This window comes from Dermacentor silvarum, chromosome 7, assembly GCF_013339745.2.
Source record: "Dermacentor silvarum isolate Dsil-2018 chromosome 7, BIME_Dsil_1.4, whole genome shotgun sequence".
Lineage (NCBI taxonomy): Eukaryota > Metazoa > Arthropoda > Arachnida > Ixodida > Ixodidae > Dermacentor > Dermacentor silvarum.
In genome coordinates this window covers 69,988,141-69,998,130 of record NC_051160.1, presented here as the reverse complement: position 1 = coordinate 69,998,130, position 9,990 = coordinate 69,988,141, and the positions used below count along the sequence as shown (strand labels likewise).

The 9,990-nt window shown below is 44.8% G+C and overlaps 1 protein-coding gene across 1 annotated transcript; it reads left to right on the top strand.

Annotated features, from left to right (window-relative positions):
- The first annotated feature begins 4,556 nt into the window (after positions 1-4,556).
- LOC125947148 (uncharacterized protein K02A2.6-like) lies at positions 4,557-5,387 on the top strand. Its single transcript, XM_049671523.1, has one exon. The coding sequence runs from the start codon at positions 4,557-4,559 to the stop codon at positions 5,385-5,387; it is 831 nt and encodes a 276-aa protein (XP_049527480.1).
- Positions 5,388-9,990: the final 4,603 nt, after the last annotated feature.

Sequence of the window (9,990 nt, the reverse complement as noted above, 5' to 3'; positions counted from 1 at the left end):
AGAGACTCACAAAACGCAGCCCAGCGTTGTGATTCCAGCTTAGCAGACTGTATAAAAAGACTTAACAGACTGTATAAAAAGAACCGTTTAGATTAATTAGATATTTAACTAGTATTTATTATGTAGATATCTTATGTGCATGTTTTCTCGCGATTTACAGAGCGGGAGAGATCAGAAAAGGACAAAGATCGCGTATACAGGGTGTTTCAGCGAACACTTTCAAAATTTATTTAAGGTTGCCTGTGGCATGCAGATAGCCCAATTCTAGTTAATGACCTGGTCTAATCGAAGAGGCAGACATTACTTTAACACAAAATTGGAATGCATAATCAAATAATTAACAAAAATTCACTAATTAGGATTTTAACTAATTACCTGATGGCCTATATTGCAATTTACATATTGTAGCCGTGGAGTTTGCAAGGAGAATGCGCTTCGAACTATTTCTCAGGATGACACTAGTTTCAAGATATTAATTCCCGAACTTTGCGGATAAATGCATTGCCGTTCCAGTTAGGTTCTTAACAAAACGTTGCTTTATGCATTGAAGCTCAAAATTGACTGGAACGCCAATGCATTTCTCCGCAATGTTCGGGAATTAGTATCTCGAAACTGGTGTCATTCCGAGAATTCGTTCCAAGTGGATCCGCCTTGCGAACTCCACGGCTTCAATTGGTAAATTGCAATATGGGCCATCAGGTAATTAGTTACAAACTTAATTAGTGAATTCCTGCTAATTATTCGATTATGCATTTCAATTTCTTGTGCGAGTAATGTCCTCCTCTTCGAGTTGACCAGCTCATGAACTAGAATTGTGCTATCTGCCACAGGCAACCTTTAGGAATTTTTGAAAATGTTCGCTGAAACACCCTGTATATTATAATCTACTACCTGACGACATCAGCTATGTAATAAAAATAGGGCAATGCATTCAGGAACGTGAGGCAGGCCCCAACTCATAATATGTCAGAAACTTGTAACGAAAATATCACCGAGCAAATATTGCAACGCAGTTACAGTGCAAGAAGTCGACTGTCATCGCAAGAGAGGCCACCGTTATGCTTAATGTTACCGCCACCTATGAATCAATTGTTGAATGCTGTACACTTGTACGCCTGCAACCATCATAAGATATAAATTGCTTATCTGTAGCAATCTTAGCACCGTGTGCGTCTGCCAAACCAACTAGGAAGCCCATCCTATTACCGGTTTAAATCATGTCACACACTTGAACAGTGAAAAAACCTCCCAAACGAAGAATAAATGTCATCAAAATGCTAGTTTAGCCTTCAAATGGTTACTCGAGCCAATATAAAATTTATTTGACTATTCATTGTTAGTCTTTCCGCTTCAAAAGGTTCCCAACAAGAGGAATGAACAGCCAAGTTGGAGTGATCGCGGACTACCGAACACCAGCACCACCCCGGGGGAACCAGCGAGAAACAGGTCGCCAGGCAGGAGCGAGTGTGGCTTACCGAACCCACGCGCGGCGACGCTTATGATTTATTATTTTAAACGGTATGATTATGTATTTTATAAAGTATGCTCGGCCTTTATGGAAGCAAAACATGATACAGGCCCTCAAAATTATGCCTAATTCGGGACCTCTTCAAACGAAACGATGTCCATCGAATGGTCAAATAAATTTCTCATAGAGCCGCGTAGCTGTCTGAAAGTGAAATTGGCTTATTAGAGACATATCATATTTATTTGGGTGGCATTTTCATGATTCATAAGTGTGTGACTTATGATTTAGACAGTTAAGAGGGAGGAGATTTATTGTTGCCTTAGTAGACGTACATGGCGCTGATATATATTGATTGATAGAGGTAAACACGTGATACATTATGATGGTTTTAGGCGTACAAGTGTACAACAATCAGCACTTGCTTCAATGGTGGTGGAAACAGTAACGATAACGGTGGCCTCTCTTGCAGACAGTCGTTTTCTTGCACTGTAACGGGGTTGGAATATTTGCTCGGTGATATTTTGTTAGAAGTTCCTTACCTATCCCGAGGTGGGGCCTGCCACAGGTTACTGAATTTGAGTTGCCTAGATTCCATAGCTCAGGTCGTAACCTACTAGATTATGCAATATGCACTGTCTTTATCATTTTCTGAGCTTTCCCACTGCATAATTTGCAATATAACTTGCCCAAATGATTTGCACTTTATAAAACATCATAAAATATTCACTTTATCTAAACTGCAACAGTATTTCAAATTAATAGAATATCAAGGCAAAAGCACAGTAACTTTTGGATGGGAACAAGGAAGTCGTGAGATAAATGCAGATGGTAATGTAATTTTTATTGGTCAAAACACCATAAGGCTTTAAGAGCAAGGACACTTTTGTAGCACACAGATAAACCCAGCGTAATTTATCAAAACACCTTCACAAATGTTCATTTGATGCCTAAAGCGCATTCTATATGCAATGTCATCCATTCCTCTTATACAGCTTTATTTTCTTGAATTTCGCACCCATGAACTATTTTATGAGCCCCTATAGCGACTGCTGCAAACATGACTCTGACATGAATTTTATTATTGCTTCTCAGTGCTTGACGTAGCGTTGGCATGGAGGCCTTTTGCGGGCTTCACCAGCTACATCATGGGAGAAAAACCGGGTGTAAACGAAGCGACGTAAAACAACAAAGCAGAGGTTTATGTACATCGTTACGTAAAAGGCAGTCCACTCCAAAAGGTGCTCGAGGACGAAAGTCAAAAACCCGTCCACCCGTGAGGCGAGCTGAATTTCATTTTCTCACAGATATATTCTCGTCCAGTAGAGGAATGCAGATCCAGACTCTCTTCATGATTGAACTGTTGCTCACTCTCCCACGCGTGTCGAGCTTAAGAGAGGAGGGGATAGGGCTTTGCACTCATAAAGTCTCCGCATACGCAGATGCCTACGTGCACGGGAACAGTCAGTGACGTTCGTCGCTGCAAATGCAGAGCTTTTGACATTTTCAGGTGTCTGGATGGTTCGTTGTCTAAGTTATACTTTTCAGTGCTTGACGTCACTGTTGATGAAGTGGCTAGACGTTCTCCTTGCGAGGGAACCACAATCAGTTCTGCAGAAAAGTGTTTCTGAAAGATAACCGGTATAATGCGCGTGATTTGAAGAAAGTCATTGTTAATACGTAAAAACACTTATCTTGCAAGTGAAATTTAAAAACGCACAATATTCACTTCTCTTATGACTTACGCGCTGAATTCCTAATCTGCACTCAGGTCTCAGAACAACTTAGAATGCTGAACATATCACATATTATTTGGAGAACTTGTATCCAGGATAGTAACCAAAAATCAAATTACATTGACGGCGGTGAGTACAGTTGTCCCAAGGGGAACATGAAGTTATTAGTCAAAGGCGTCCTATATTTATACTGTATAAGACTTACAGTAGGTTCCAGAAGAACACCTGCCGTATCGCGACAACGCAAGCCCGTTTATCGCAACCCGAAGTGCGCATGCTCGTGCTGATGCACAGAGAATAAAAGCAGCCACGCTATCTTCAATAAACATTTTCCCATTGCTTGCATCTACTGAGTCTGTTGTTTTTACCCGCGCTACAGCAGTGGCGACGAGGATGGGATTTCATGTGAGCGTGGTCTGCGACTGACAGTATCAAATGATGGCATCTCGCCCACCGGTTTTCGACGAGACGGTGAGCAGCTGGAGCACGTACAGGATGCGTCTGGAAGCTTATTTTGAAGGCAATGGACTTACGATGAAGTCGTTGAATACCTCGAGGAACACTACAATCCTCAAGTTAATGAAATTGCGGCGAGTTTCTCGTTCTTCATGCGTAAGCAAAGGGATGGAGAGAGCGTTCGGGAATACATTGCCGACGTTCGGAGACTGGCGGAAAGTTGGAAGTTCGGCAACTCGCTGCACCGTATGCTGAGAGACCGCATAGTATGCGGAATCAGGGACGACCACGCACGACGCTGCCTATTAACACGAAAGAAGCTAACTTTTGAGGAGGCAGAAGAATTTGCCATAGCTTCAGAGAAGGCGCTAGGCGACGTTCGTGACATGCGAGAAGAAGACCCAGTGACCACGGGAACCAGCATCAATGTTGTACAGTCGCAGCGAGGACGACGACTCTGGACGAAGTGGAACACTGCAAAGAACAACCATTCGTGTGAGCGTTGTGGCGGTCCCCACGCGACACACACGTGCCGCCATCGAAACGCCAAGTGTCACCATTGCGGCAGGAAAGGTCATCTGGCAAAGGTTTGCAGCAGTGGCCGCTCTCGGGAACGTGGTGCCTTTGCCGTCGAGGAAATGGAAGGTGAGAGCGAAGAAGAAATGTTGCTGGCGCTTGTCGCTCACAGCTCCACCGACAGAGCTACGTTGAAGCCTCTCGAGGAGGAGTTGACATGGCAGGGCCGGAAATTGCGAATGATTCTAGACACTGGTTCTCCGGTCAGCGTCATACTGAAGAACATATTTAAGAAACATCGCAGATGGTGGCCGTCACTGCAAAAAACATCGCTGCGCTTGACATGCTTCCTCGGGCCATTGCCAGTTGTCGGCCAGATAACCATGAGGGTTCAGTCTGGATCGATGGTTGTGACCAGCACGCTAATTGTGGTGGCATGTAACGGACCACTGCTCTGCGGCCGGAACACGATAGAGTCCTTCTGTAAGGCGGGTGTGTCCTTCTGGGACACTGGAACCACCTCGAGTGTAAATGTTGTTCGTGATAACAAGATTGCGCCTCTGCTCGATGAATTTTCCGATCTTTTCGAGAACAAGCTTGGCTGTTGCAAGGGCCCCCCTGTGCAATTACACCTTAAAGAAGGAGTCCGCCCACGTTTCTGTAAGGCACGTACAGTGCCTTATGCCATGCGCTCCAAGGTTTCAGCCGAGATCGACCGTCTTGTACAAGACGGAGTGCTTTCGTCGATAAGCATTTCAGATTGGGCAACACCGGTGGTGCCGGTAGCAAAAAAGAATGGCGATATACGATTGTGCGGCGATTTCAAATTAACAGTCAACCCGGCGTCGCACTTGGAACAGTATCCCCTGCCCAAAGTTGAAGACATATTTGCGGCGCTTTCTGGAGGCGAAGTCTTCAGCACTCTGGACCTGCACAACGCGTACAATCAGCTGCCGCTAGACGACGAAGCAAGAAAGATCGCGGTGCTCAACACACACCGGGGCATTTACTGCTACAATCGCCTAGCATTTGGAATTGCTTCAGCCCCCGCCTTGTTCCAGCGACGCATGGAATCGATTTTGCAAGGTTTGCCGAATATTCAAGTGTACCTCGACGACATCATTGTGGCGGAGAAGGAAAATGACACATCGGTACTGCGGCACGTGTTTCAGCGGCTTCGTGAACATAACTTGAAGTTGAACAAAGCCAAGTGACGGTTTAGGGAAGCACAAGTGTCGTTTCTGGGGCGCCGCATCGATGCCAAAGGTCTGCATCCTCTGCAAGATAACCTCGAGGCGGTACTGGCCGCGCAGAAGCCAACATCGGTAAGCCAGCTGAAATCTTTCTTGGGCTTGGTTACTTATTATGCTAAATTCTTGCCCAACTTGTCAACGACGCTGGCTCCCTTATTTCGCTTGCTGGCAAAGAGGTTTTATGGCAATGGGGGCCATCGCAGGACAGCGCATTTCAAGAAGCAAAGGGTGCCTGTAGATAGGCCGCAGAAAGTGTGCGAAGTAACCTAAGAATGCTAACTCACGAACATTTCACAACCATCCCTAACACTATCGGTTGCAAACGTTAACAAACTATCGAATCATACTGATACTTCTATCAGTACAATCTACAGTATTTTAATTGGAGTAACGCTGTTTCGAAGCTTCAAGCGGCCTTTCGTATGTATCTCCATCGCTGTCTAACATCTATTACACCATATTAGATCACAGAGGTAGTTTATGGCACCAACCATTGCACCAACTTGGGTCACTGAGTATTTGATACGAGGTATGTGCTGCTCCACAACAATCTTTCTTCACGTCGAGTTGCGTCACTTCCATTCCATTGTTATTGAGTTTAAACTGGGGTGGCTGTGAGGAGGAGACCGAATTCAAAACCAAACTTTTTCACGCCAACTTTAGTCACGGTGCATGTGAAAGAGCATATGCGTAGCTCTTCAGTAGGCCACTTTGACATCGAGTTGTATCACTAGGCATGTAGTAATGAACATGGACTGCCTTCAAACTTGATAGCGTTAAGGGCCCCGTGTCGCAGAAAATCTGGTGTCGGTGGCATTGTCCGTATGAAAAAAAAAATCGTCCCGGACCCCGCAGGTCCTCCGCTTGGCGCATAGGCGATACTGAACTAATTGAAATTCTTCTAGTAAAATGCATAAACACACAATATACACACAATCGATAGCTTCGTATTGTAATTCGAAGATACGAGATAACAGAATTCTGTTACGCGGGGGCTCAAGCACACACTCCTTTTCCACCTGCCGTTTGAGGTCTTAGTGGCCACGTTTCTATCAGTCATAGAGCGGCGCGTCCCGTGCTTTTTACCAATCATAGCGCGGCGCCGCGGCATCCGCGACTCCGGCCACTCGTGGAAACGAAGGCGGAAAAAAACGAACCACAACGCTCGAATTGGTTCATAGCGTTCGCCACCAGCGTTACTCGGTAAACATTATGGCTGCGCAAGCTCCAGTTACCGGGAAGCGTGAGAAGCTGTCAGGGGTCTTTGAATGCTGTCGTATTCTACTATTAAATGCAAAGCTTAAGCACCTCCCAATTTTCGTTGAATCTATTGGCCCCCAACTTTGATGATAGGGTACGTGCCACGGGTTATGACCTGCTCTTCGTTAAAATACTTTGACGCCAACGTGGGTCGCTTGGTATGTGCGAATGGGTATGTTGCACCCTACATTCAACATATCTAATGCCAACTTGGGTCACAGAGTATGCAGCATTGGGAAAATGCTGATTTTCACTGAATGTCTTTCGTATCAACCTGGTTGTGTGGGTATTTTCTTCTAGGTATTGTGCTACTCCTCATTGAAAACAGGTACTTAAAATTTATCTGGTACAGTGTGGAATCGAACCCGCTTCACATGTATTCAGGCAATCTTGTGCAAGTTTCGAATTGGTGCGGCACCGCTGGATGGTGCAGCGTTCACAGAAGTCAGAGAAGTGAGGGAAAAATAGTTTTAAGAAACACTCGGGAACATGTATAAAATATATAAGTGGTCGAAGTGCAGAAATATGTCTCCAAAGCCGGGATACATAATGACGAATGACCACTTGGAAATTGGCAGCCAGGTGCAGGGTAAATTAGATTAACAGATAATCAGAAGTGATGAAAAAGTGACAGAAACAGAGACAGGAAATTGGATTTAGATTAGGAGCCCATAGCTTTACAAGAATGGACAGAAAGAAATTAGGGAAAAAAATTGTACGATAGCACACAGCCGAGTAACTTGAGACCCGAGTATGTCGCCTCAGGACAAACACAAACCTGAGAAAATATTCGCAACCAATTAGGGCAAGGGTTTGCTGTAGAAAAATCCGGAGACAACTTAGCACATCCCAGTGGAATTCGAACGCATTCGCATTCGCAAGTGAGACGCTTATGAAACGTACACGTTTCAGATTTGCTGAAGTTTTCACTGCATGAAGCAATATCAGGTCAGCAGTCAAAATATTGAAGATAGGTTTAGAGTGTTGGTGGAAAAAGAATCGGGGAAAAATGGATAAGGTAGAAACTGTTACAGGTGTAGTGTCTCCTTGGTCTTCCTTGGTTGCAGCCCCACTTGGCCACGCTCCTGTGCCATGTTCAGGCTCCTCCAGGCAAGCACTCTGAAAAAAAAAAACATTCAGTTCTTTCTAGCGTTCTATTATGGACGGTTGTCTACCTGTTAGTCCAGCCCACGACAATTCTCGTTGGCTACAGGGCCTCGTTTCCGTTCCTATAGCATAGTTACCCTGACGTGATCCCAACACGCAACCCGTGGACATCGACGCTGCACCCATGGAATCATGAGGCGGCGGAACGGTATGCAATGTTTTCGCCGCCGGCACAGGTATCGTGCCTCTAGCTGCGAACAATTCAGCAGCTGCGGCCTCGGAAATTGCCTCGGTGGTACAGCTGCAACTAGGGTAATTATGACCGCATAACCTTGCCTCGTGGTTTACCCAGGTTGAAGCTGCTTTCGACGTCTAACCGCTCAAAAAAAAACATAATTGCTGCATTTATAGTGTTACTCACTGCAATGAGAATCCTTATACTTTAAGCCATTCAATCCTTTTATTGGCTTAGGCATTTTAGGTTCACATATTTCACTAGTTTTCTGATGCTTTATAGGTTTACAATTTTTGAACCTGCACAGAACGACTAGAAGCATCGCACAGGGAAAAACGCTCCTCAGAGTAGAATGTGTGGGCAAAAGTTCGAAGCGATGACAGAACAAGGTTTGAAATATAATTTATCAAGTTCTCGGTACTTGAAGCACGTCATACCAGTTCGGGAAGCCAATGCTATTGTTCTAAGTTAACCTTATGAATAGGCTTATAGGTTGACGGCAATGTAGATAGTGGGAGCTAGTCAAGCTGCTATTAAGGAGCTTTTACTCCCGCCATCCTACACCTATGATACATTGAAATAAAGATTCCATTCAATGCAATTCAAGCATGTCTAATATATGAACTGCACGGTGCGTTATTTGGTGTTGATTTATTTTTTACCTGCAGTGGCGACAGGAAAGGAGAGGAGAAAAGGGAAGGGGACACACCGAGCGCTGACTCTCTATACAGAGGTTTAGTTGAAAAAAAAAAAAAACAGGCAACATAATGCACATGTGTGAAGACACGCTGTCATTGACGCTATGTTTTGATTATGACTGCTTTCGAAGAATCCAACTGCCTATCACTGAATGACAGGCACCTGGCTAAGACACTGTTCTTTGTTCTTATCATTGTTGGACGCCTGTTGAGTAAATTCTCTGTCGTTATGTATGTAAATGAGAGGCTTCTCTTTTACCTTAGGAACGCACCCGTGCAAACTGCAGTGCTGCGATAAATGATTGTATCAAATTCGTTTCTTTTTCTCGATACTTGTTAACCTCAAATTTGCGCAGCTCCCTGTTCCTCCGATCTGCTCACGCGTGCATGGCAAGGGTACTCTGTACAAGGCAATATGTGCATGAGATATAAAAAAATCAGTGCTGAATACCACAATCTGGCGTCATACTTGTTGGCCCACTTTTTCATTTTTTGTCACATACCTAGACTTACTCTACCTTCTTCAAATTCCCTGCAAATTTGTGCACGCATGGCACTGAGGCAACCTGACCTTCTGGTTGCTTTCGCAGGCATTCTCGTTCACCTGTCCGACTTCAGTCACTTTACGACTGTTCAGCAGGTTCAGCTAACAACCGTATCAGGCTATCTACTTTTTCTCGGTCTGTCTATTTGAACAAGGAGGCAGTTGTATAATCGAAAAAGCGGCTCTTATGCACAGGAATGCTATGCCCTCTTCAGAAAATGTTCAAATGCACATACCTATGTTCTACCAGTGGCCTCTCTAACCTGGGCAAGTACTATCTGCAGACATGCTCACGACAAAACTTATTCATAAGGTACAAAATCCTGAGCACCTTCGCTTTTTCATCGTTTGTCGTGAACCAAAGACCATATCCGTTTATCTTGACTACTTTCCAAGTATCTACCGCCAGTTTGCTTTTAGAGGCTTTAAAATTAGGGATAATTTCAGCCCGAAGTAATTGAGGAAATCTTTGGGCACGTACGAGAAACCTAATGAAAATGTGGGACGATAAGCGTATGGCCACACGTCGATCAATACGCAACGCTTCACCACATGGTATGGGCTTGCGCTAACAAACCACCGCTCACACCCATACCATACACCACCACACGGCAATGGGAGGCAGCGCTGTCCAGGTCCGACTCGACGGACCAGCTAAACCTCGTCAACCGAGGGAGAAAGGTAGCTAAGGCCGCTGACTCCTGGGCTGAGGGGACCACC

What these genes read in the sequence shown, in the direction of transcription:
- LOC125947148 (XM_049671523.1), top strand. Translation starts at nt 4,557, where the DNA reads ATGAGGGTTCAGTCTGGATCGATGGTTGTGACCAGCACGCTAATTGTG.